The sequence below is a fragment of the Lotus japonicus genome, chromosome 4, assembly GCF_012489685.1.
Source record: "Lotus japonicus ecotype B-129 chromosome 4, LjGifu_v1.2".
Taxonomy (NCBI): domain Eukaryota; kingdom Viridiplantae; phylum Streptophyta; class Magnoliopsida; order Fabales; family Fabaceae; genus Lotus; species Lotus japonicus.
Genome location: NC_080044.1, coordinates 71,347,194 through 71,374,973, shown reverse-complemented (window position 1 = coordinate 71,374,973; position 27,780 = coordinate 71,347,194). Strand labels below are relative to the sequence as shown.

General features: G+C 35.6%; 2 protein-coding genes, 1 long non-coding RNA gene and 1 other non-coding gene across 4 annotated transcripts; 3 read left to right on the top strand and 1 right to left on the bottom strand.

Annotated features, from left to right (window-relative positions):
- Window positions 1-6,758: 6,758 nt before the first annotated feature.
- On the top strand, window positions 6,759-8,967 carry LOC130716169 (transcription factor MYB108-like). Its single transcript, XM_057566374.1, has 3 exons — window positions 6,759-7,143; window positions 7,662-7,791; window positions 8,019-8,967. The coding sequence occupies exons 1-3, from the start codon at window positions 6,972-6,974 to the stop codon at window positions 8,575-8,577; spliced, it is 861 nt and encodes a 286-aa protein (XP_057422357.1). The 5' UTR covers window positions 6,759-6,971; the 3' UTR covers window positions 8,578-8,967.
- Window positions 8,968-10,804: 1,837 nt separating this feature from the next.
- On the top strand, window positions 10,805-13,317 carry LOC130714601 (uncharacterized). The gene is made up of 3 exons (XR_009011363.1): window positions 10,805-11,233; window positions 11,854-12,000; window positions 12,905-13,317. It is a non-coding gene; the product is annotated as an uncharacterized LOC130714601 (long non-coding RNA).
- A 6,245-nt stretch (window positions 13,318-19,562) lies between these two features.
- On the bottom strand, window positions 19,563-24,175 carry LOC130713292 (uncharacterized). Its single transcript, XM_057563069.1, has 4 exons — window positions 22,634-24,175; window positions 21,926-22,516; window positions 20,373-20,439; window positions 19,563-19,762 (listed from the first exon to the last, which is right to left on the bottom strand). Exons 1-4 carry the CDS (start codon window positions 24,173-24,175, stop codon window positions 19,563-19,565), a joined length of 2,400 nt encoding a protein of 799 aa, XP_057419052.1.
- LOC130716327 (small nucleolar RNA R71) lies at window positions 23,523-23,629 on the top strand. Its single transcript, XR_009011946.1, has one exon. It is a non-coding gene; the product is annotated as a small nucleolar RNA R71 (small nucleolar RNA).
- Window positions 24,176-27,780: the final 3,605 nt, after the last annotated feature.

Sequence of the window (27,780 nt, the reverse complement as noted above, 5' to 3'; positions counted from 1 at the left end):
CCACCATCACCAACACCGTCACCACCACTGTCACCATCACCACCACAACAACAACCTTCATCTTCTCCTCCTCCTCCTCCTCCTCTCTCTCGTCTTTTATGCTGTTACAGTTCGTTTTTAGAAAGAAAAAAAATCCTGTAACCTATCGCACTTTGAAAGTGCGACCCTACCACACTTTCAAAGTGAGACACTGAGACATGTTTCTCACTTTAAAAGTGAGACAACTGTCTCACTTTCAAAGCAAGACACCTGTCTCATTGTCTCACTTTCAAAGTGTGTGAGGTGTGATATGGGTCGCACTTTCAAAGTGCGTTCGACAGGGATATTTTTGAATTTCTGGAATTGTTTTGGGTATAAATAGATGTGGGAGGTCTGAATAACAATTCCCTTATTAATGACTACATACATCATTTATTCAATGGATTTAAGTTGATTTTTGCTTATAATAGTGACCGGAGGGTGTATGTTTGTAACACTGAAACCTTAATTACTGTATTCAGAACGAATCAATAAACGAAATTATAGCTGCTCTATAGTCGCAGACGTAAGCAATTTATAACTGAACAACATAACCAAAACTTTTGTGTATTTCTCTCTACTCTAATTCGCATTGCTGTTCTAACACAAATCAACACAAATTGATGAATTGGAATCTTTCAATTTTAAAAACAACATTCTTGAAGAATATGATTAGATGAAGCAGAATAAGAACTTAAGAAGCGTTCCATCAACTTTATGGAATTCCATTTCTCTTTTGAGTGCAACCAATGGATTGTAAACAAAACCCTCTACCTATTGATCTAGCACGTCCTTCTCAATGCATAGGTTTAAGGCAATTTCAAGCAAAATAATTGTGGGTTAAATACAGGAGTGACATGTACCAATAGGAAAATTACACTTGAATTATTTATTAATTCTATTATGGATTTTTTGAAACTTTGAATCAATCCTGTAAGTTTATTGTAATTATAAACTAACTCCAGTACCTTCTATTTTTTGAATTCAGTCCTGACGTTAAGTGAAAAAATTGAATGTTGATTGAGACTAATTTTTCACCTTCTTTCCTATTTCACTTTTTTTCATCTTCTTTCACCTTCTTATCATTTTGCCTCTGGTTTTAGGGTTCTATCTCTTCTCTCAATTTCACCTCAACTTCTGGTTTCGTTCTCTGGTTTTCGAATTGACCACAATAGGTCGTTGTTTTTTTAGGCAATTTACTGAATCTGCAGCCTTCTTTTCATTTTATTTAAGTTTTTATTCTGGATCCAAAACGAATCAATTTGTGTGTTTTATTATGGAATCTAAGAACAATTGAATAGTACCTGTTACGTTTGGGTTGTTGAGTACGTGTAGGGGGAGACAAAATTCTTGAGTATTGTGTTTACACCACACGGTTTCACAAAGGATTCTCTTTTTCACTGATGAGGAATTTTTTTTGCTGCATCAAATTGCTCACGAGGATTCTAATATGTTATCAGAAAAACCCAGTTCAGGATCTTTAATTGGAATTGGACAAGTACATAATTATTGAAAAGGATGAGGGCATATTTAGTAAGCTATATAATTTAGTTGGGGTCATAATGTGAATAGTGTAAAAAAAGATCTAGTCAGCACTTATTATATTAAGTGTCCATACATTATTGGTACACCTCATTCCTGTAGCCTACACTCACCTGAATTTATGGGCACCCAAGCATGCACCTAGGTTTAATCATACTCTTGAAAATGAGTTAATAAAGCTTCAACCATACTTTTTAATGTATAGGTTTAATGCATAATGTTATAATTGTCATTAGTTTTGATGCTTTGAAATTTTCTTCCTGTAACCAAAAGAAGTTTTGATGCTTTGTACATTAGCTTTAGCTTGTTGGTTCTAATTGTTAGTGTAAACTTGGTGATATGACTTACATCATTCACCAGCAGTTTGGATGACTCTAATTTTGCTATCTCATGGTGATATGACCTCAATTAGTATCCCTAATTTGGATATATTAAGCATAGTAACTCCAGTTTAAGGGTATTGTTTGACCTTAATTATTGAGAGCGACTTTTCTGGGTCTTGTAAGCTATGATCAAATAGTCTAACTCAGCACTAGATTTGTATTGAAAGCTAATAACTTCATTCTTGTCAATGTAATTAATTAATTAGCATAGGTCTATACGATCGACACTAATAACTTGTGTTGTTACGTTGCAAATCATTTAACATTAATTGTGACACTAATATTAAGCATACTCTTAACTAACTTGTATTAAGAGTATTACCTAACATTGTGTAATATTTCCTAAATGAGAGAGATGTTCTCATTATTTTTATGTTCTAATAATAAGTTTTGTTGTTCAAAAAAAAAGGTTCACATATGTTTTACATAGGCGTAACTTGTGACGGTTTCAAACTGCCATATTTAAGGTTGTCTAATTGACCCATGATGAATTTTGGGTTAAATCACTCATTGCTTAGTTGTTCGAGTTATATTGTGACATATGTCACTTTATTATTTACATCAGTTTTAATTTTTTATTTTCGTAATATATATTTTATTAATTAATTTAATTACAGAATAACCCCTACTAATTTAGATATATAATAGCTTAGTTCTCCTTTTTTCAAAACAAAAAAAAAAACCTAATCCTCTTTCTTTCACGTTCTTCCCTTCGCCGGTAGCAACATCGGCTGCAACAGTGACGTAGATCGACTGTGCTTACTAGATCGGTAGAAAGATCTGGATTTGGAATTTGGATAATTAACAGGTAAAATCGATTTCGCTCTGCTTTCAAAATTGCTTATACTAAGTTTCACCTATTGATTTGTGTTGTTGCTTCGTTTTTTTCTAATTTAGCTCTAGAATGGTGACTGATTATGCATATTTTGTTGATAATAATTGTCAATCCACATACACAGTTTTCTAGTTCTAGTGATTTTGATTACGCTCCTTACTTCCAAACATTTTCAAGTACGAGTAGAAACAGAGAATGAGTAAGAACTAGATAAATTATTTTACTGTGCTTATTTGATCATAATCACTGCCACCTGCAGTTTTGTTGTTCCAATTCGTTTTTCTTCAATTCACTCATTCCAATCAATAAGTGATTTTCACCCTATTCATCCATACATATATCTATGTCTCTGTTGTTACCCGCGAAGGGAAGAACATGAAAGAAAGGGGATTGGGGATATATAATTTAAAAAAAAGGAGTACTGAGCTATTATCTAAATTAATAGGGGTTGATATGCAATTAAATTAATTAATAAAATACTCCCTCCGGTCCTATTTATAAGCATGAAAGAGAAGAAAAATCTTGGTCTTTTTTATAAGAACCAAATGAAAGTTTGAGCTATATTAATTATTTTTTTCCAATGATGCCCTTATTAATTCTAACTTGTAGAATGTGTCTCATTAATTATTCTCTCTCTTTCCCACTTTCCAACACGAATAACAAAGGGTAATTTTGGAAGTTTATTTTGATTCAAGACAAATTTAATGCATTTTATCTAGTTTTACTACATTTCTTAAACTATGTGATTTTTTTTTTTGTTGCTTATAAATAGGACCGGAGGGAGTATATATTACGAAAATAAAAAATTAAAATTGATGTGGATAATAAAGTGGCACATGTCACTATATAATTGGAACAATTAAGTAATGATTGATTTAACCAAAAATTCATAATGAGTCATTTACACAACCCGTAATAATTATGTTAGTATAATGCTTTATTTTAAATTTTTTAGGCAATTTTTGTCGACCCTCAAATCAGTGACATATCAGTACTGCTCCCTAAAGTTAGTAGTTTCAAACCCTTTAAATATATATATAACATGGTAACCCAAAATTGTTTATAATAGCTATTTCCCCAAAAACATATGAACCATCCGTGAACATGAGTTATCAAATCTCCTATCACACATGTGAATTTTATGTGTTTCGCCTTTCTTGGTTCAGGGAATACTGCTTTGCAGGATGCCAGGTTTATTTAATGCTATTAGTTTATCTGATGATATACTCATTGGAGTGTCAGTGTGTATATTATTTTGCACCGCCCTAACAGCTTTGTTAATTATTTGGCATCCAACTTTCAAAAAACAATTTATTGGCATCCAAAAGGTTGTCATAATAATAAGAATCAAGCTTTCAGAGAGGAAAAGAAAGAGTTTAGAAAGACATATTTATAGAACACGCTTTTATTATTGATGGGTGCATTATATTATATTACATATATAGGGAATTAACTGATTAAATATATTAATCTAGTTTTATTCTTCAACGTGGAATAGTTTTGATTCATATAAAAAATCTTGTGTTTTTGTTATGTCATAACACGCATTCAAAACTTTTATATCTTAATTGGCACGTGATTGTCGTGTTAAAAGTTAAAAGTAATGCTCCATACCTTTCTTGTGCATGTATATAACTATATATCAGAATCACATATTCAGATCAGACATACAACCATATAAAAAAAAAGGATTTTAACTATTAAAACAAGGTGATACATGCTTAAGATTCCATATATCCCTCGTAGGCTTGTAATCTTATCCAAAGAAAAAATATGTTTTCTTAAATATAATCTAAATAGTTTTGAGAAAAACATGGTCGAAGCATGGTAGTAGTATTATTCGCAGACATATTTTAAAAGTTCCATCTTGATTAATTAATCAGAAGGTACGTACTCCACTAAAGCTCAATATATACAGCATAAATAATGATTTTTTTTTTAATATTTTGAGATGTGCTCACTGCAAGAAATTGATCTTTGGAGCCCCATTTGGTTAGAAATTGACCTTTGGAGCCCCATTTATGGAGTTGTTGGGTTTAGAACTAGTGTTAGCTTAGGGTAAGTTTTTTTTTTTAGCTTGTTACTAGTGAATAAATAAAACTTGGATATATCCGGTCGTTTTTTTTTGAAGTATAGAAATTATTTATCATATTGACCAACATTACTTAGATCCACTTATTAAAACTCCATTTAAGAAATGATCCTTCAAAAACCCCACCAAAATTCAATGGGGTGTAAATGAGAACCCTTCAAAGCAGTTGTAGCCGTCCTAGCTAGGCACATCATATGTAGAAACCTTGGCTTTTGCATATCACTTTCATTACAAAAGAAGACCAAGATTGTGGTGTGTTGTGCGTGTAGTGCTAAATGCTAACAACACTCATTTAAATTTAATATTATATTTTTAGTATTTTTATTTTGAAATTTATATGAGATTTATTAAAATATGAGTTCACTTCTAATTTAGTGTAACACATGCATATGAATTTCAACTAATAAAATGGAAATTAAAGCATTAAAAAATGAATGCTAAAATGAGTTTTGCTAGCACCACTCATGCATGAATTATTACTGGTTGATACCCTAATGCATATATAAATGATTTGATTATACTCTTGGTCTCTCATTTTACACAATTATTCAAACGAAGTCCCTCTTCTTTCAAATATGCGATTTTAGTCCTGAAAATTTTAACATGTTCCAATTAGGTTCATCTGTTAGCTAGTGTTATGTCTAATTTAACTAAATTTAATTTGCTGATGCGTCATTTTGTCAACATATAGTCATATACAACTCTCTAGCACAGTCATGAACATCCGCTAGCTACTTAAATGCATTAATCATGGATACCACACATCTTCACCATCAACAAGTTGAAAACGTGTAAATTTAGGGGATTAAGTGAAACAAAAAAGCTTGGTTAGGTACAAGCTTCATAATTTTTTTCGTAAATAGTTGTTTACATTGCTTATAAAAAAACGGTTAACTTGATTACCTTAATTATTTTAACTTTGGCTTAATTGCAACTTTGGTCCCTAACGTTTACCAATTCCACAATTTTAATCCACCACCTAATTTAATTACACGGATGGTCCTTAACTTTGCTGCCCGTCTGCAATGTTGGTTCTGTCGTTTATTTGTTAACGGAGGAGACTTACGTGGATGTCCAATTGGATAGAGAAAGAAGGACTGAAGAGAGAGGGAAGCACGTGAGTTGCACGTGAGACCTGCAACAGTCATCTTTTACCCTCTTCCTCCTTAAAAAACAGAGCACCGTGAGAAAGATGTTTCGAAGCTTGAGATTTAGCGAAAATGGAAGAGATAAAGAACGAACGAGTCCCTAAAGGCGAGGAAGAAGGTTGAATCAGTTGTTGGTCTCTTTCTCTCTCCAATTCAACTTCCACATCAGCTAAGTGACCATCCACGTAAACCTCCTCCATTAACAAACAAACGGTAGGACCAACATTGCAGACTGCCAGCAAAGTCAGAGACCATCTGTGTAATTAAATTAAGTGGGGGACTAAAATTGTGGAATTGGTAAACGTCAAGGACCAAAGTTGCAATTAAGCCTTTAACTTTTTTGTAAGGTCCCTGCCCACGCAAAAGAGATGAACTGACCAGGCACGCAACGCACACAACAAAGCCAAGAAAGTCAAAGTGTCAATTTAATTATTCTCCAAACACACATTTAAGTATTAGTTAATTAAAGGGTAATGATATATACACACCTCTTTTTTTATACACTTCATTTTCACCTATTTTTATTTCTATCTCTCCTCTTATCATCTATCACATCTTATACTTTCTCACTCTTACTTTTTCTTTTCTTCCTATCTCTCTCTTCCTCCACCTCATTCCACCTCATTTTGAGGTGTGAATAAATAATTATTGGTTAATTAAATCATTATTTTGTACTTCTTCATCCTTCTTTGTCTCTCTCACAACCCTTCCCAACTATCATTTTCTTCTCCTTCCACATTTTCAAAGCCTCGTCTCCTCGTGTATTTATAAAAGCCCCACCCTTGTTTATCCTCCTTGTAATAATCCAACAACTTCTTTGTCTCTCTCTCTCTCTCACACCCTATCTATCTCATCAATCCCTTACCTCTCCATCTAAGCTAATTACACCTCTTTTTCTTCTTTAGAGTTAGAATCTAATCTAGTAACCAGTGGCAATTGGTGAATATATATCAATGGATGTAAAAGGAAGAGGAGGAAGCAACAACAACACCGATACAACAATCATGAGTGAGGATGAGATGGACCTCCGAAGAGGCCCTTGGACTGCGGATGAGGACCTCACCCTCATGAATTACGTTGCTACTCATGGTGAAGGTCGTTGGAACACCCTCGCCCACTCAGCCGGTACGTAATTATATATTATGAGGGTGTATGTGGAGTGTCGTTACTCTTTCCGTTTAGGTTTTCCTGTTAACCACAAGTCCCTCCCTCCACGTATATCCTACCTATATCTTTTAACTGCCACCAATGAATTTTGGATAGAAACCCTTAGAACAAAAATTAGAAAGCCAAAGTTTGCGGTTTATGATGACTTAATTAAAGAGAATGTTTGCAGGGCTTAATTTAATGACGTATGAAGATGTGTATTTGTCTCTAGGTTAATTAATTCATAATAATTTTGTGGTGTAAATAAAATATAGCTTGAAATGTATGGATATTGGTTGGTGATGATGGCTTGGCCGTACCCACTAGTGGAGAAAAAGGAAAAGATAACGAATTTGGAATATATAGTTCTCCCACCCAAAATCAATATTGTTTCAGAAGAAAAAAGTTTCACAAAATTAAGATCGTCATGCTCTTTCTATTTCCCTCATTAATACTAGTATTTTGTCACATTCATTAACCTTGTTTTATTGTTGCAGGCCTCAAGAGAACTGGGAAGAGTTGCAGATTGAGGTGGCTGAACTATCTCCGTCCTGATGTTCGACGAGGAAACATCACACTTGAAGAACAACTCTTGATTCTCGATCTTCATTCTCGCTGGGGAAATAGGTAATTAATTGATCAAGCCAAATATGCATGCATTACCAATTCTTCACAATCAAATATGGATTCATACCAAAAAATACACTCATTGAAAGATCGGCATATGAATGTCTCTGATTTGAACAAAATTACTTAGGATATATGTAGGTAGTCAAGAAAAAAAATCATATTCATTATGATACATAACATTGCTTTTTCACATGTCTATTTTGTTTATTGATTGATTGGATCAGGTGGTCAAAAATTGCTCAGTATTTACCGGGAAGAACCGATAATGAGATCAAGAACTATTGGAGAACCCGAGTACAAAAGCTTGCAAAACAACTAAAATGTGACGTGAATAGCAAGCAATTCAAGGACACCATGCGCTACCTTTGGATGCCAAGGCTTGTAGAACGCATCCAAGCAGCCGCCACCGCAACCGCCACGACAACCAATTCAAGCTCTCCAACTCTATCCACCATCACCACCACCACCACTGTCACCGCCACTAACACCCACGACGACAACATGAAAATGGGGTTAAGTACTCCTCCAGCTTCATCTTCATCAGACTCGTTTGGGACTCAGGTTTCAGAATTGAGTGATTATTATCAACCCCCTCAACTTGGCTCTGATTATTGCATCAGAAGCCCCTCTGCAGGGTTGTTCTTCCCTCAGGGAATGGATTTTCAAACCACCGTGGTGGAGCCAAACACGCCGTGGATGATGATCCAAAGCGGTGGGGACTCTTCCGACAGCTTTTGGAACGCGGAAAACATGTTGCTTTTACAGCAGCAGCTCATGAATTAGTTAGTTAAAACATGTGAAAAACATTGGAGTGAGAAAGAGGGGAATTTTCAAAAAAAAAAGGAAGGGGCAGTTTTGAAATACAAAGAATTGAAAGGATAGAAACATCAAATAAAATAAATTCATATGTAGGGCACATGGCACGTAGGGTCGATCTATGTATGTTCAACATATATAAATCTGAAACTGTGAATTAATTGGGGGAATTATTTATCAGTTTGTATTTTTTTTTTCTTCAATATTAGAGGTGGTGGTGGAATTGGAAAGATTGAAATGTGTCCTTTCTCTGCATGATTTCATTCTTTGAAATTATTATTTTTTTTTGTATGGCTTATAAAAAAAATAACTTTTTTTTGTTATGTTTTATTTTAATTTCCTAGCTAGCCTTTTGTATTGTGAGTTAGTGCATTATATATGGATGCAAGTTCGTATATGGTTAAATAATATTTTATTTGATGATGAGTATAGAGTATATATAATATATGGGTAATGATATATACACACCTCTTTTTTTATACACTTCATTTCCACCTATTTTTATTTCTATCTCTCCTCTTATCATCTATCACATCTTATACTTTCACACTCTTACTTTTTCTTTTCTTCTTATCTCTCTCTTCCTCCACCTCATGTTGCTAATTAGGTGCTAACTTTTTTCTTCTTACACTATCCTCCCTAGGAGCTAATTCTACTTATGTTAAAAATATCCACATTATTATGTGTACTTTAACTCTCTCAGCATCGGTTTGGTGGTAATTAACCGTACACATAATTAATTTTTCTTTTAAAAAAATTATGTGACTGATATATTTATCATTTTTGTATAATTTTTATTAATACATTGAAATTATTAATAAAAATATAAAAATTGAAATGAAAAGCGTCTTCCCACGTCAAGCATGACTTAACCATGTATGCAAGTTCGAACTTTTGAAAGTTTTGTCACTAATGACCAATTATAGAACACCACGTTTAATTAGTAATTACCATTAGCTGTCACCTTTTTCTTTAGCAATCTAGAAACACTTTGAAAGAGAAGGGTTTGGTTCATTTCCCGTGGACATGGTTTCGTTTCATGAGTGGGATTACTACTAATATAGTAAACACTTGGAAATTGGATAAGAACTTGAAAATGAAAAAGTGTGTGGAGCCATTAATTATCAATAATTATTTATTCACACCTCAACATGAGGTGGAATGAGGCGGAGGAAAAGAGAGATAAGAAGAAAAGAAAAAGTAAGAGTGAGAAAGTATAAGATGTGATAGATGATAAGATGAAAGAGATAGAAATAAAAATAAGTGGAAATGAAGTGTATAAAAAAAGAGGTGTGTATATATCATAACCCACTAACTAGACCAAATTCTTCTCACGCTTGTTGGATTTCGTACGGAAAACTTTGTTTACTTGGGTCTAAGCTTTTACTTCCAGTCAAGTCCATGGTCAGATATTTATGCTTCAACATTAATTTGGGATGGACATAACTTATGCTCAGTTGCTTATATCCAAGCTATTCAGTTATCCAATTAAACTATGCCACCTCATTATTTTTCCTTTTTTTTTTCATCTGATTTAGGCCTTGTTTGGTAAAAAAGAGAGAGATAGAGTAGAGAGAGTAGAGAAGAGAGAAGATGAGTAGAGAGAAATATGTGAGAAATAGAGTAGATTTATAGGTTGTTTGGTATGATATAAAGAGAAGAGAGATAGAAGAGAAAGAATGACGTGGCTTCTCTCTCCTATCGTTTGGTTGAATAGAGAGTGGAAAGAAAAAAGATTAATTTTGTGTAAAATGACACTTTTATCCTAATTACAAAATTTTATAATTTTGAGAGTGGAAAATTATTTTTGAATTACTATTATATTTTTATAAATATTTTTTATAAAAAGGTAAATTAAGAAAATGTTATTTATGCCATCGAGAACAGAATTTTATTTCATCATTTAATTTAATATTTCAATTTGGTAATCAATAAATTATTATTTATTATATTAATATGCTAGTTTTATTTTTTATTTTTCAATTAATCTCTTATTAGTACATTCAAACGATGCATACCTTTCAAAAAAAATAGCAATAAGAATTTGAACAGTTGATAAAACGTTGTGAATCATTGAGCAAGAATAAAACAAAATAAGGGCACTTGTGGTAAGTTGAAAAAACTCACAACGATCACTTGAGTTTCTTCGCAAAAAGAGAAGAGGAAAAAAAGCAGTAGGGCCCACTAATTTTCATCTATCTTCACAAACTCTTTGCACATCCAAACGAGGGTAGGTTACCCACCTCTCTTCTATCTCTCTTTCTTCAACCTCTCTCTTTCCTTTCTCACTTCTACCAAATAGAATGAGAGCTAGCGGAGGAAGATTAACGTCAACTTCTCTTTCTTTTTCTCTCTCTTCCCAATCTTCTTCATATTCATTGCCCCGTACATCTTCAAAACCGCTCCTATAGGATCAAGATCAATACCTCCACCTGCCTCCACCCTAGTGTCATCGCCACCATCACCAAGTGCAGAAAGCCTAGGCCCAAGATCGGGCCCCTCCGACACTTCATCACCGCCTCCCCCTTCTTCCCTTCAAGTACTTGTATTCCACATATCCATAATAAACATCTCCTTCATTGTTGCCGCCGATGTCTATTTGAGAACCTCCGATGGTGCTACGGTGCTGCTTCTTTCTTAGACTGATGATGCCAATATTATTGTTTGAACTTTAATAATAATACTTATGTGACTTTCAATTTTCTTTTAAATTTTGGTTTTTCTCAATTAACAAACAGAGGGTTCATAAAAGATGAAGGAGTTGATTGTAAGACCCCAAAATTAATAACTAGATTATTTATTTATTTTCGTTATATTAAATGATTGGGTGTTTATATTCTATTATTTTATGTTATTCCTCTGACTCGAACCCTATTGCGAGTCATGAATATTATTTATATGATAATTAAGTTTAGAGTATGACTAAGGATAACAAAAGTTCGGGAAGCCCTATTTTTGGTAGTGGCCGAAACTTGTTGGAGTAGTATTGTGTCCAAAAATATTTTTTTGGTTTGTTTGGCCTGAGCTATAGTGTAGCTCTTTCAGTTGTCGAAATTTTGGTTGTGGTTTCGTGTCATTCCGAGTTTTGTAGCTCGAGTTATGCGCGTTTTAGCGAACAAATGTCTTGTAGTCCATTCGTGCCTAAATGTCGAACTCTGAAGCTTCGAAAGCTTTCTCCGGTTTTGATTAGTGTTACTAGTTTATATTGTTTCTTAGTGACTAAGCAACAATACTTTGCTTAAGGTATGTGAACGAGTAGAGCTGAGGAAATAGGCTTTGGAGCAAGCTGTGAGATTTCACGACGGAGAAGGACACCCTAGAGAACTTGCTGAGTTCAGGAACTATTTTTGGATCGAACTGCAATGTCGAGTTTGGATGGAGAAATAAAAGGTTAGGGTAACTCAACTTTGAAGTGTAATTGAGTCCTGCATGTTTTAATTGCACTGCTTGCGTTTTAGATGAAAATGTTTAGCTTGATTGTGATTGGATTGAAATATTAGCATGCCTGGCTATGTTGTATGCCTATTGGATGTTTGAGGAATAATTCAGTTTAATTGATAACCTTGTTATGTATATAACATGAACTGCTCAATAATTGCTTGATATGAAGTATATGAGGATATAATTGTTGATAATGTTGATTTGGTAAGTTTGTATGCATAATTGAATTGACTTATGATTGTAGATAATATGAATAATATGTGGTTACTCTGACTTGGTTATTGGATGGGGAATTGTTGATTGAGTGACTACTGAGGTTGATTATGTTGCTGACTTTATTGAGATCTATCTTGAATTATATTGTTAGCTTATCTATTTGAATGGTTTGAATTACCCAAGTGGCATATTAGTGGTTTTCGTTCCACGTGGCTGTTTCGTATTGAGAGACACCAAAGTGACAGATCAGTGGTTTTCTTTCCACGTGATTATCCCGCCTTGAGAGAAGCCAATGTGGCATATCAATGGTTCTCGTTCCAGGTGATTGTCCCGTCTTGCGAGACGCTTTTGATTCGACCCGTCTTGGTAGTAACACATAGTCGTACTACATGACACTTATATTGGACTTTATTGATAGTTGGTTTGAGTTGATGTTGTGGAGTTTGCTGATATCTGATTTAATTATGTGTTGTTGGATATATGTCGTCATTTTTATCTTGATTTAGGTTGCTAGCTTATGTGCCATGTTATGCACTTAACTTTGAATCACATGTTTTTCTCTTTTATGTGTGATAATTGTATGAAGTTAACCCTTTTTCTGTTTGCTACTTGTTGTTTGGGCGCTTACCACTATTAGGCGATGGAGAATCTTCGATGGAGCTTGACCTTTGTACAAGTCGGAGAGGAGAACTTGAAGAATAGTGGAAGACTCGAAAAGTATAGTCGGGTTTAAGGCTAGAGCCTTGGGTTAGAGAACTTACCGTTATTGGTTTAAGCTTGCATTATGATTTTAGAAATTTATAATAGTGGCTTCAGGTAGGTTCCGACGCATTGCTTTCTTGCGGTTCCCCGGTGTGGAGATCGTAGGGAGTAAGTCGAATTTGTGGTGTCGTTGCATAATAGATTCTTTGTTGAATCTGATTCTTGTTAGATTTTGTGCTTTCGTCTCCACCTTCGGGTACTTGCCTTGTTCAAGGCAACATGTAATTTTCTTTACAGTTGGGAGTAAGCATGACATGTTTTGGAAATACTTCGAAAAGAAAAAACTAATACTCGTATATATGAATCCTTTTAGAAAACATTGCATATTTATTTTATCAGGTTACTATGGTGACCCCTGAAAGTCGGGGCGTTACATTGATGGTGGTCGGAAGGAAGCTTGGACGAGCTGGAAGCACACAGATACAAATGGAGTTCAATGATAATGGAAAGAGTAAGAAAAAGAAGTTGACGTTAACTTGACTCTTTTAACTCTGACTAGATAATGAGGTGTCAAATTTTAATTGGAAAGCTCGATGGCTTGGATATAAGCAACTGGACATAAGTTTTGTCCTTTGGAAATTTCATCACCCAACTTAATGGTAATGTGACGTAAATACTAGGTTATTCATGGTATGTAGATGATGTGAGTATCCTTTATCGTGTGGCTTCGTTGGAATACCTATCAATCCTCAAGTGCTCATTTCACTCACCAATCATTCTAAGCAGCTTTATTCACAGAAGTAAAACATGGAAAAGTTATGAGAACCGAATTTCGTTTAGCTTTTTTGTGGGATGCCCATACTCAAGACAACCTCAATTACTTGAGTTTGTTTAGCATAAAGTTGAAAAATATTCTGAACAAAAGGATAATTTGGTAGTTAGTGAGATGATACCAAATACGGATGCTTTTGAATTGATGCAACAACAAGATATCATAAGCTTGTCGAATTTGATGAAAGAACTCTTTTCAATGGTATCCAAGATCTTTGGATTGAAAAATGCAGCAAACTTTCCACAATTGTGACAAGTGATGTAGATCTCAACTCCATCATGCAACATTTGGTGCAAATTTATTTAGAGGATTTGATTAGTTTACGATGTGCTTTTCGGAGTCCCCTTAACACTGAAACTCTTTTCATGTTACATATTTTGTCGTTCAATAAATGCCTAGTCCTGACTGAAGTTTTCAGCAAGGGAGCGCTTAAACATTTTTCTGAACTAAAGAAGCTAAAAATTGAGGATTGTTGAAGAGCTTATAATAGTTGAAGAAGACAACTCAGAAGTAGAGAAGCTCTTACTTTCAAAATAACTAAAAACAAACCCAAAAAATGAAAGTCATGAATTATATATCCATAAATCCAAACACCGAAACCCATTCCCTAACCGTCACATTCTTCATCTCAAATTCATTTCACTTACATAAAATTTTACAATTTTTAAACCCCAAATCCTTGTTCTAGCAGAAATCTAGATGATGGGAAATCAAAAGATTATAACATTGGTGGAGAAAATGAAAAAAAGAAGTAAGAACGAAATTGTGCCCCAATCTCCACAACCAAAAACGCCGACCTCTCTTCTCCAACTCAATATTCTTCATCTGAACTATCAGATCGAAACCTCACCATGACTATGGCGGTTATGTCCATGAGATTGATCCGAATACCATTGAAGCTCCTTCTTTTCGCAACGCCTCTCTCTCTCTCTCTCTCTCTCTCTCTCTCTCTCTCTCTCTCTCTCTCTCCATTTTCTCTCTCTTAAACCTCTTTACCGCCACCCCTTGAGCCTTCAATATACAAACCAACCAAAACAACACAAAAGAAACCTAGAAACTTGGCGCCTGTTTGAAAGTGTTCTCATTTTTTATTTTGTTTTTAAAACTGTTCTAAAAAATATTTTTAAGAGTTTTTTTTTTCAGAATAAAATAGGAATAAAACTTTGTTGGGAAATATGTATTTGAAAACTATTTTATAAATCAAAAAATAGAAAAACTCATCTGGTAAATTTGTTTGAAAATATATTTTGAAAACAAAAAGTAGAAAACTCATTTAATTGAATATTAATGTTCTTTCTATGAATTTGTTTAATCAATTAATTCTCTTCATGAGCCTTTCAATTATTTCCGATATATGTTTCTAATGAATTTTCCAATAAAACAAATTAGGTCATTTCTTGAATTAATTGAGGATGCTTTATGAAATCAAAAGCTTATATACAAATCAATCTCAATATCTATGATCCAATTTATGAAAACAAAAACTTACGGCTTTTAGTTTTATATACAAATGAATCTTAATATCTATAATCTAATTTATGAAAACAAAAACTTACAGCTTTCAGTTTTATATATTCAGGTGTCTCTTTCACACTTGTGCACAAAACCATCATCATGCCTCTATACCATGATCCAATTTATGAAAACAAAAACTTACAACTTTCAGTTTTATATATTCAACTGTCTTTTTCTCACTTGTGCACAAAACCATCATCACGCCTCCATTCCATCCACTGCATCTTTTCCATCAACACATAACTGACCCCTCATATCAGATATATCAATCATTGCTTTGGTGAGAAAGGCGTTCAGGTCAGATATTTCCACTTTGAGAGCAACCCTTTCTTCCTCCCAGAACACCCTGATCATGTTCAACTCGGACACACGTCTGTTCAACTCTGCCACGCGTTGAACATAGCCCAAATGCACCTTCATCAATAAGGCAAACTCAACATGCATGTCTTCCCTAAGGAGATTAATATACATCTGCCTCTGAGATTGAAGATTCTCAGTTAATCTAGAAAGTTGGCCTAGGAGGACTGTCCGCTCCTCAAGTAACTCTGAAACTTGTTGTTGCAATTTATCCATGTTGCAGACTTGGTTGATTGAGAGTCTTCGTGTGATTATGAGTTTTTTCATGTAATCATCACATATATATAGCTTCGGGTTCAACTTCAACCCAAGCTTCCTCGACTACATTTTGCCTTTGAAAAGCAGTTTTTATGTAATATTATCCTCTTTTCTACTGTAAGACCCTAACCTTACTTATGTATTGCTTAAGTGATTGATTGAATAAAAGTGAAGTTTTAGTGAAATTTGGGTTATTTGCTAATCTGCCTGTGATCTTGTGTGAATTTTTTAGAGGTCTTAACGACCTTATCTGGAGAAGCTTCCTTCATGAGAGTTGTATCTCTCTGAGTTAGCTAAATTCTCTCGTTAGTTTCAGGTCATTCCGACCTATGTAGCCCAAGATATCAATGTATTAGTGACGGAAGGTCAGGCTGTATTGTGCTAGCGATTTTGCTAGAAGAATTTTTCTTAATTCCGAATTTATTTTTAAATTTAGGGGAAGGGGGTTTTGCCTTGATTTATTTTTATTCTCTTAATCAGTATTAGGAGGGTAATTAGTTGGGTTTGGGCTTGGATCTTTAAAAACAAAAACAAAACCCTAGGCCTAGTTGTGTGAGAGCCGCCGACCACTAAAGGGGGGGATTTCCTTGTTTTTCTTTCTCCAAAACCCTAGACCTGATTCAGAAGGCTCACACACTCAGTAGCCTACGTGAAACTCAGAAGAAAAGAAGAGATAAAGAAGAGGAGAAGAAACCGAGAGAAAGGGAGAGAAAACGCGAGAGAGATCGAGAGAGTGGAAGAGAGAAAGCGAGCGAGAGGGAGAGATCGAGTGGGAGAGGAAGAAGGGTGTTGAGAGATTTTTTCTACACTGATACTACTTTCAAAATCCTCAAGATTCAATTGTAGTATAGCATAGGGTTTTGTCGTATCCGCAGGGAATTGCTAACACAAATGTCGTTCTTTAGTAAAATTACCCAAGCAATAGATTTTCAAAAGGTTGATAATTGTTTCGGTGACCAAAACACATTCAAATTAAACAAAGTGAGAGTAAAATGATTGATATCAAGAGAGAAAGCTGTTGGAATTGGAGTTCACCGTTTAACTATTAGTGTCCTATGATTCTATATGAATATTCATTCCTATCCATGATTCATCTACACCATTTCTACCCTACTTCATTGATTCCTCACATGAGTGGATATCTATAACTTACTTTCCTAAACATTGATTCCTCACATGCATAGAAAAGCTAAGTTATCTTTAAGCTCAGATGTTTAAGGGACTAACAAACCTAACTCTATTCCTAGCAATTAGATTTATTAGATGGTTAACTCTAGGTCGGACTCTAGACGTCGTAGCTTCCGCTCTTACGCCGAATCAATCGATATGTTCTAGGTGCGCAAACTAAAACATAGCATTAAGAACAAGAGAAAACCATTGAATCATGTAATAGAAACGATATTTTCATATAGAAATCAAGAAGAACAAGTCATAGTTAAAGGCTACATCCAAATCCAACAAAGAAACTTAGCAACCCATATCCATGGATTGCTTACAAAGCTTACAAGAGGAAACTAAGGTGAAAGCGGTGACCCGTGCCGTCCTCGGTGTGTCTCCAGCACGATGGATGGTGGATCAAAGCTCCCAAAGTTCCTTTCCTTCTTCTCTATGCAATTTTCTCTCTAAGAGGTCCAAATTATGTTAAAAGATGCCTCAATTCTGATCTGGTCGAGCCTTTTATAAAACAGGGCAACAATTTCGCTTAAGCTGATAAAGGTGTCGCTTAAGCGAGCAGGTTTCTTCACCTTCAGGTAAGGTCTTTGGCTTAAGCGAGACCAATTCTCGCTTAAGCCGAATTGTCTTCCAGAACCACTGCTACTGCCATGTAATTTGGCTTAAGCGAGGCAACATTTGGCTTAAGCGAAGTTCAATATATCTGCCACTGCTACTGCCATGTAGTTTGGCTTAAGCGAGCCAACTTTTGGATTAAGCGAACTTCAATATTTTTAGCCCCTTTTGATCTTCAAATGGTTGGATCTTCTTGACTTTTCTCCTACAATAAAAATCAAAGAGTCTAAATGATAAAACTAACATATCTTACATTTATCTATATAAAAACTATCTACTTACTAAATTAACCTTATTGAGGGATAATTTGAAAGATAATGTACACATTTAGAACAGATAAGTGCCGAAATTAATATAGAAAATCAGGTAAATTTGGCACTTATCAACTCCCCCAAACTTGAAACTTTGTTTGTCCTCAAACAAAAGGTATTAGCTAACAAAACATATTCACAAAGGTTCTTGAACAAGCATGGCTTATGAACTACTAATGTCAAAGTTTCTTTTCACAAGCATGATTCAAGCATCAATTACCAACTAGAACATGTGAAGCCCACAACAAATGGTTATAGTAATGATACAAAAACACACCAGCATGAAATCATTGGCATAACATTGAATCCAATACTCTTCAATCAGGGAACCATTCAAATTCTCATCAAACTATTCACTACTCTTCAATTCTCTATGAGGTAAGTGTTTCACACTATTCAGCCATTGATTCACAACATGTCAAACTTGTTACCTGTCTCATCAACTACTAAACTGCATGGAAACTCAAAAATCACAAAGGTCTTTCTGGGTTGTAATGTGGCTAGGGTTATCAAGAAAATTGGTTTTTCTAGATTTCAAGATATTTTCAAGTCAAGAGAGCAATTACATTTGGATTCATGCAAAAATTATGAACATTTTTCACTCTCCTTCTACCAACCCTCTTTTTCACCCCTTTTACACAATTTCATGCACATAAACCCCTTTTCTTCTCATTTCCATTCTTTTTCAATCATTTTTTTTTCTTTTCTTTTTGTCTCTTTTTTTTTTGATAGACTATACACAAGCAATTTTTTTTTCATCAGTATATGTGCAAATGATAGAAAACTAAACAAAAATATATCAAAGCCTCCACTCCCCCCAACTTAGCACATTAGCATACAATCCTCACATAAATGCTCTCTTAACTTAAAAAGTATGGGAGAAACATTTTTTTTTGTCATTTAAGTTCGGGATCATACACAAAGAACAACAAAATTTCCATTTAGGCTCAAAAGGGGTGCAATTGGAATTCATAATCAATGGTAGGCTTATTTGGCTAAGTAGTTTATGTACACTAAAGAACAAAATTGCCTTGATCATTTTCTATCATTCCCATGCAATTCAACAGTTAGAGACTCAAACAAGTAAAACTGTGCAAAACAATGACGAATCTCTCGAATCTCACCAAGTGTTTGGCTACACTCCTCACTAGGCTTAGGAGTCCCTGATTTCAAGCATTTTCAAAATGAGCCTATGACATTCATGTGAATGATGCATTCATATCATATAATGACACCAAGTGAGTGCAATCACAATGAATTATGAACTTTTAAAAACACACATCATGCTCAACCTAGCTTTTCATAGTCCATGCTCATTACCTAAACCAACAACCAATCATTTGCAATTCAGAACAGTGAGCAAAACAAACTGCTAATCCAAAATCCAAACATGTGCTAGCAATTAAGAACACAACAAAATAACACAAAGTACCAAGTTCAGACTAACAAGTACTATAAACGAATAAAAGTAATAAAGCTAGAAAATGAAATGACAGAAAATAAAAGTGAACTTGGATCAGTGGTTGTGGTCATCAATCCTCAACTCCATCCTGCTCCTGATCATCAAACATGTAATCATCAGCTCTCAAGTTAGCTGCTGCAGAAGTAGTAGCTTCATCTCCATCTCCATGTCCAGCAGCTCTCTCCTCCTCCCTGGAATTCGGCCTGTCCTCAGGCCAAGCATCATGATCTTGTTTGAGTGTCTGTACTGCAACATCTGCTCCTGAACAGCCTAAATCTCAAGCATTAGGTAGACGACAATTTAACATTTTCATTCATGCATTTTGTCAAACACCTAGGGTGCACAACCTTTAACATATGAAGCATATAACAATTTGAGTTTACAATCCCGTAACCAAAATTAAGAGCCCCAAACAGTCCTATTCAAAGCATGCGACTTTTTTCCCAATGAGACCACAAATTCCTTAATGCTCTACAGTGCTTACACAATCAAAATCCCCAAATTTAGAGCTTTAGAATGTGAAATCAAATTGAGGGAGAAAGGGAAAAACTTTACCTGAGAAGTAGAAAACCTAAACCCCCAATCCCAAGTACAATTGAAAAGGAGAGAATGGAGAAACCTGAACCAAGGAGTTTAAAATCCTGTTCATGTGTGGGCAATGGAACCAAGCTACGTGCTCTTGTGTGTGAGAGGAAGTGATACGTGATTGTGTGTGAGAGTGGGGTTTGTGTTTTAAAGAGTGAGTGATTTTTTTTATTTAATAGGTATCTCGCTTAAGCAAGAATTTTCTGGCTTAAGCGAACTTGCCAGTTCTTGTGTGCTATCTTTTCTTCAGAGTGTCGCTTAAGCGGAACTTTCTCTGGCTTAAGCGAAATTGAACCCTGGTACACTGTAACTGCTTTCTGAATTTGGCTTAAGCGATCATTTGGCTGGCTTAAGCGAAGGACCTGTAATTATTCAGCAGAATACTGTCAAATATTGCCAAAATTCACAAGTCTAACCTCCAAATTTGTATTTCTCTTCTTCCTTGATTTTCAATCATAATGAGGCATTTCTATCTTCAATTTAAACCTGTGATTCACTTGAATTCCACATGTTAATCATTAAAGAACATGAATTCAATTTAGCACTCTTTTTGACTATTTACATAAGTGGATACCTCAAATTTTGATTCATCAATTCTCAATGCTTCATAAGAGGTTAAACCACTTACTTATCATCTAAGAAACTTGTGTGAAGACTAAAATCATGAAAAGAGACACAAGATTCTTATTTCATACTCTAACTCATACCTTACACACAATTATGCTATTTTCACAACCCAACACCTCAATTTCTTCTTTTCTCATTTTCCTAGCTTTCTAAGTCCTTAGACTCACCATTCATATCATTTAAAACTTGTGAGAGGCCTTATACTACACAATTGAAGCACATCCCCATAAGGCACACTCCAAGATCAAGAAGACTACACAATGAGCAGTCTTAATGCATTTTCACTTCAAAGCCAAAGAGTTCACATTGGATCCTATTATAATATTTGAAAACTAACATTGAAACACAAACATGAGTTTGTTCAAAAGTTATGGAAAGCAATTTTGCACAGTTAATGCAGAAAATCACCTAGAGTGACTTATTTTTCATCATGAGCACACTACTACATACCTCAATTTTCTCAAAACACACCAACCTCAAAAATCATCAATTCATATGCATGATAAGCATCAAATTAGACCTGCTATAACTTTGAAACTCAGGTTTTAAACAGAAAATCACAGGATGCACAATTTACTCAAGTTCACATGCAAAAACAAGTCACAACCCTATCTTTTACAAATCCATCAAATCATTGATCTCTAAGCCTTTGAACATACTCAATATGGTGACCAAAAGCTGTGAAGCACAGGAAAACACAAATTAAAGTGAAACTTCACAAAATCACCATGTCACTTACTAAAATAACTAGAAAACTGGAAAATCTAACTAAACACTGGGTTGCCTCCCAGGAAGCGCTTCTTTAACGTCAATAGCTTGACGCTTTGAAATTCAATTTGTCAAGGAGACCAAAGACAAGAGGAGAGAATGGTTCCCTTCTTCCTCTTTGGTTCCTTCTCCTTTTTCAGAAGTTCTTTGAAGCACTTTTGACACGTAGTCACAACCTTCCACATCTTAGAAAACTTTTTCTTCTTTCTTATCCTTCCTTTCTTCCCTAATCTATCCTTCACATCGTCTTTAGCATCAAAATCAATTTTTATTTTCAGAATGTTTAATTTTTTCATTTTCAAGCTCAGACAAGTGATTTGATGCATCAGTTGAAGATGATGATGGATCATGCTCATCAAATAGTTTTTCCAAATCAAAACCAACATTTTTAATTAAAGAAACCATACCTTTGCTTTGTCGGTGATGATTATCACTAAAAACTGTAAAATGTACCTCATCTTCACCTTGTCTCACCTTCAGGATCCCAGTATCTACATCAAATGTTATCCTGGCAGTGATAATGAATGGCATCCCTAAAATGATTGGGATCTCTTTGTCTTCAGGAACATCTACAACCGCAAAGTCTATTGGGAAATTTAGCTGCTCCACCATCACAGTCACATTCTCTGCAATTCCTTGAGGTAATTTGACTGATTTATCAGCTAGTTGCAGCGTCATCCCTGTAGGCTCTACTTCCACATCTCCCAACCTTTTCAACAAGGAAATAGGCATTAAATTGATAGTAGCCCCAGAGTCTATCAGTGCATTACAGGATTGATTGTTGTCAAGTTTAACCGGCAAGACAAGACTCTTGGAACTTCTATGCTTTGGAGGTGGTAAGCGTTGTAGAATTGCACTACAACGTCCATTGAGCTGGATCACCTCATCTTCATGCAGTGCTTTCAACCTGTCCTTTTTGTTCAAAAGATCTTTCATGTACTTGCCATAGGAGGGAATTTGCTCCAATGCCTCAGAAAATGGCATTGTAATGTTCAAATGCCTGAAAATATCTAGAAATCTCCTCTTTTGCCTCTCATGATCAATCTTTTTAGAATTCGGAGGATATGGCAAGCGTTGGATAGGTGGACTCCACCTGACTTCCTCAATCTCTTTCTTTTTCTCATGGTTTTCACTCTTTTTCTTTTCCTCTCTATCTACAACCTCCCTTTTATTCCTTTCTTCTTCTTTTTCAACTTCTTCCTCTTTTTCACTCTCTTTTGGATCATGGCTCTCATTTTTCTTTTCATCCACATCAACCTCTCCACCAACTACTCTCCCACTTCTTGTGAATATTGCATTGCAATGCTCCCTGGGATTGTCTTCTGTATTGGCATGGAACTTCCCTTTCTGCTCAGTAGTCCGCTGACTCAATTGTTTAGCCATCTGTCCAACCTGTATTTCTAAGTTTTTAATAGATGCATCAGTATTTTTATGGTTGGATATTGAAACCTGCATAAATTGATTCAGTGTGTCTTCTAGCTTTGCAGTCCTATCCACTGGTGGTTGTTGGTATTGTTGATTCTGATAAGGTAATGGTGGTGCCCTGCTAGATGAGGGACATGCATCTTGCCTCCAAGGTTGATTATATTTTTGATTTCCTCCCTTGGGGTAGTTTCCTTGATACTGACCTTGCCTCTGCTGATTTCCCACATAGTTCACTTCTTCTTGATTCTGATCACAGCTACTAGTATGATGATCACCTGCACAAACATCACATATATATACATGTTTTCTAGAAGAGGAATCATGCATCTCCTTTAGCTGTTTGGGCAGATTTTTCAGTGTTTGCTTTACTTCGTCCAGTTGTTGTTGGAGCTGCTTGTTTTGAGCTAACACAGCATCAGTCGCTCCAAGGTCAATCATTCCTCTTATCCTAGGTGAACCTCGGTGATGTTGATCTTGTTGATCATTTAAGGCCATCGCTTCAATGATTTGAATGGCTTCAATGGGCGATTTAGCCATTAAAGAACCACCGGATGTTGCGTCCAGAATCAACCTAGTTGGTTGCTGCAAGCCCTTTCGAAAGATATGGATTTGGGACCTTGCATCAAACTCATGGTTCGGGCATTTCCTCAACAACGATTTAAACCTCTCCCAAGTTTCACATAAGTTTTCACCTGCACCCTGAGAGAAAGCAGAAATCGCAGTTTTACAATCCATAAATTTAGAATCAGAGAAATACCTTGCCAAGAATTTCCGTTCAAGTTCATTCCAATCGGTAAGGCTACTTTGTGGTTGATCTAAAAACCACTCCTTTGCTTGCCCAAGTAGAGTCAAGGGAAAAAGCCTCAGAAACACAGCTTCTTCCTCAGCTTGTGTAAGACCAGCCGTGCCACAAAGTTCATAGAACTTTGTCAAATGCGTGTGCGGATTCTCATGGTCTAAACCCGCAAATGGATTGGCGTACATCAGCTGTACCAATCCAGACTTCATCTCCATTGGTCTTTCATTGCCTGCAGGTCTACCTATCCTTGTCATGTTCCTCGGAGTAAAATTCACAAAACCTGCATTTTCATCTTGAATGCCACCACCTCCAGCTGCAACCATTGTTCCTTGTTCTTGATTTGAAGAAGTTGATGATTCTTGCCTCTTCCTCGACTTGGTAAGTTGCTTTCTCCTCTTTGTTTTGTTGTTGTTCCTCCTAGCTATAGCTTCAATTTCCAGATCGTATTGGAGTTGATCAGCTGGAATCTTACCTCGCATAAACAAAGTGAGAATACAATCTACCCAAAGAGATTAGTAGACAAGATAAACACAAATAAATAAATAAAACTATGTACTATATTCACAATTGCTCAAGATAAGATAACTAAAGCAATGCTTTTGTATTGACGCAATTCCCCGGCAACGGCGCCATTTTGTTGAGAGATTTTTTCTACACTGATACTACTTTCAAAATCCTCAAGATTCAATTGTAGTATAGCATAGGGTTTTGTCGTATCCGCAGTGAATTGCTAACACAAATGTCGTTCTTTAGTAAAATTACCCAAGCAATAGATTTTCAAAAGGTTGATAATTGTTTCGGTGACCAAAACACATTCAAATTAAACAAAGCGAGAGTAAAATGATTGATATCAAGAGAGAAAGCTGTTGGAATTGGAGTTCACCGTTTAACTATTAGTGTCCTATGATTCTATATGAATATTCATTCCTATCCATGATTCATCTACACCATTTCTACCCTACTTCATTGATTCCTCACATGAGTGGATATCTATAACTTACTTTCCTAAACATTGATTCCTCACATGCATAGAAAAACTAAGTTATCTTTAAGCTCAGATGTTTAAGGGACTAACAAACCTAACTCTATTCCTAGCAATTAGATTTATTAGATTGTTAACTCTAGGTCGGACTCTAGACGTCGTAGCTTCCGCTCTTACGCCGAATCAATCGATATGTTCTAGGTGCGCAAACTAAAACATAGCATTAAGAACAAGAGAAAACCATGGAATCATGTAATAGAAACGATATTTTCATATAGAAATCAAGAAGAACAAGTCATAGTTGAAGGCTACATCCAAATCCAACAAAGAAACTTAGCAACCCATATCCATGGATTGCTTACAAAGCTTACAAGAGGAAACTAAGGTGAAAGCGGTGACCCGTGCCGTCCTCGGTGTGTCTCCAGCACGATGGATGGTGGATCAAAGCTCCCAAAGTTCCTTTCCTTCTTCTCTATGCAATTTTCTCTCTAAGAGGTCCAAATTATGTTAAAAGATGCCTCAATTCTGATCTGGTCGAGCCTTTTATAAAACAGGGCAACAATTTCGCTTAAGCTGATAAAGGTGTCGCTTAAGCGAGCAGGTTTCTTCACCTTCAGGTAAGGTCTTTGGCTTAAGCGAGACCAATTCTCGCTTAAGCTGAATTGTCTTCCAGAACCACTGCTACTGCCATGTAATTTGGCTTAAGCGAGGCAACATTTGGCTTAAGCGAAGTTCAATATATCTGCCACTGCTACTGCCATGTAGTTTGGCTTAAGCGAGCCAACTTTTGGCTTAAGCGAACTTCAATATTTTTAGCCCCTTTTGATCTTCAAATGGTTGGATCTTCTTGACTTTTCTCCTACAATAAAAATCAAAGAGTCTAAATGATAAAACTAACATATCTTACATTTATCTATATAAAAACTATCTACTTACTAAATTAACCTTATTGAGGGATAATTTGAAAGATAACGTACACATTTAGAACAGATAAATGCCGAAATTAATATAGAAAATCAGGTAAATTTGGCACTTATCAAAGGGGCGTGGACAGCAGCTCTTGATCATCTTTTCATCTCAAAAACTTCTGTTTTTCATCACCAAACTAGCAAGGTAAGGGCTGGTCTAGGTTGGGTAGTTTGACTAGGGAAATTGCCATGATTTGCCATGAAGAAAGCTATGAACTTGATAGTTTTGCATGAGTTTTTGTATGTGTGATGCTTTCTGGATTTTCTACCATGATATACCATGTATACAAACCTATATTCGTTGTTCATGCCATGATCTATGATTTTGTGTGGATTTGCTATGACAACTTGCTAATTTGGCTTGTTTTCCTCTTGTCATAACATGATGTTTGATACATGATCTTTGTTGTTAAATTCTGGAATTTTGATGATGAATATATTATGTTTGTTACTGGAAAATGGTCTAGGAGACCTGAACTTGAATTTTCGGAATTTAAATTTGAGGCAGAAGTGACTCTACCAGTTTTCTGTACAGGACAGCTGACTTCGTGGCACATTATCACCTAGTTCTGGTCTTCAAATGCAAACGTGATAAACTAAAAAGTTGTAGGTTTTTAAATTAGCTTTCCAGGAATGTGTAGAACGTAAATTTTGGTTGAGAAATGAATTTTGGAGATCATTTTTAGCGATCGCTGTACCTGCTGTTTTTTTTCTTCAGAAAACGACTGTGACCCTTGATTTCAGAAAACTTGTATCTACCTGTTATTTAGTTGGGTGTTCTTCTAAATTTTGAATATCTAACTTACTGGTACTGTTTTGATGTAATTTGTTACTGGCTGGAATATTGTGTAAAGGGTCGCTCATCTAGCTGTAATTCCCGATGTGACTGTGGTCGTTTTATCGTTATATTTATTCGATGTATGTTGTAAGACTCTAGGTTGATTTTAGAGCCTTAAACAAAGAGAAACGTGACTAATCGCTTGCAAGTAAATGAGAATTGATGGGACATAGGTCTAGGTGAGACTATGTATCATGAGAATGATGGTGCCGTTAGAGACAAACGGTAACTTGCACGCGAGGGAGATTTTTGTGGATCATTGCGGCTCCACGTGATATGGTTGACTGCGGTCACCGTGAGATTTTGTTGATCATTGCGGCTCCACGTGAACTGTGCATATGTGGATGTATGAGATTGGCCAAGGAGTTTTGGTGGGTTGTGTGAAGTGAAGAATCGTTAGTTTAACTGACTAACTGTTATAAAATTTATTCCATAAGCGAATGGTTAATGTCTATTATGTAAGATCAAGTTTTGATCTAGTAGTACAACTCTATGTTTTGATGATTACAAGTTAACCTTTTGATATGAACAATTGTGGTACTCTAACGTGTTTTTCTGAGTGTGCTATTTGCAGGCTCTGACCTCAACTCAATCTCATACAAATCAGAAGCACTGTGTATAAAGAGTGACCCAAGCAACGCTTTCGCATTCACCATGTTCAGTATGAACAGTGGAAAAGCTTCAGAAGTTCTGAAGTTATACAAACTCTGATGTGGACTCAGTCACTAGAAGTTCTGAAGATCCAGAAAGTCTGATAACCAAGAAACACTGAAGGTTCAGATGTTCTGATGGTGTAGAAGACTCTGAAGATCCAGAAGCTGAATAGTGGAAACTCTGAAGTCCAGAAGCAAGAAACTCTGAAGGCCATGTTCTTCCCTCTGAGTTCAGAATCAGAAGATACAATGGTCAGAGGATCTGTGCTTTCCCTCTGACTCTGATCAACCGGCTTCACAAGTTCCAATATGAAGCATTCCCCTGATCAGAAGTCTCCTAGGTTTAAAGGTCGCGTCGCTATCCAAGTACAAAAGCTACTGTACCTTCCTGACGACCTACCTAACGTTCTCAGCCACAGCAGAAGCTGGATTTTCCAGAACTGCCCTCCAACGGTAGCATTTCCCATGCATCGCTCAACCCTAATCCTTGGAGTATATAAAGAGGCTGAAGACTGAAAGAAACGGCTAGAAGAAGAAGCATTCACATACGCAAGACAATCTTAAATTCTTCTAAGTTTTCTTTCATCTGAAATTCATTGAGTTTACTATTAGCTTTTTAGAAGCAAATCTCTTGTAAACAATT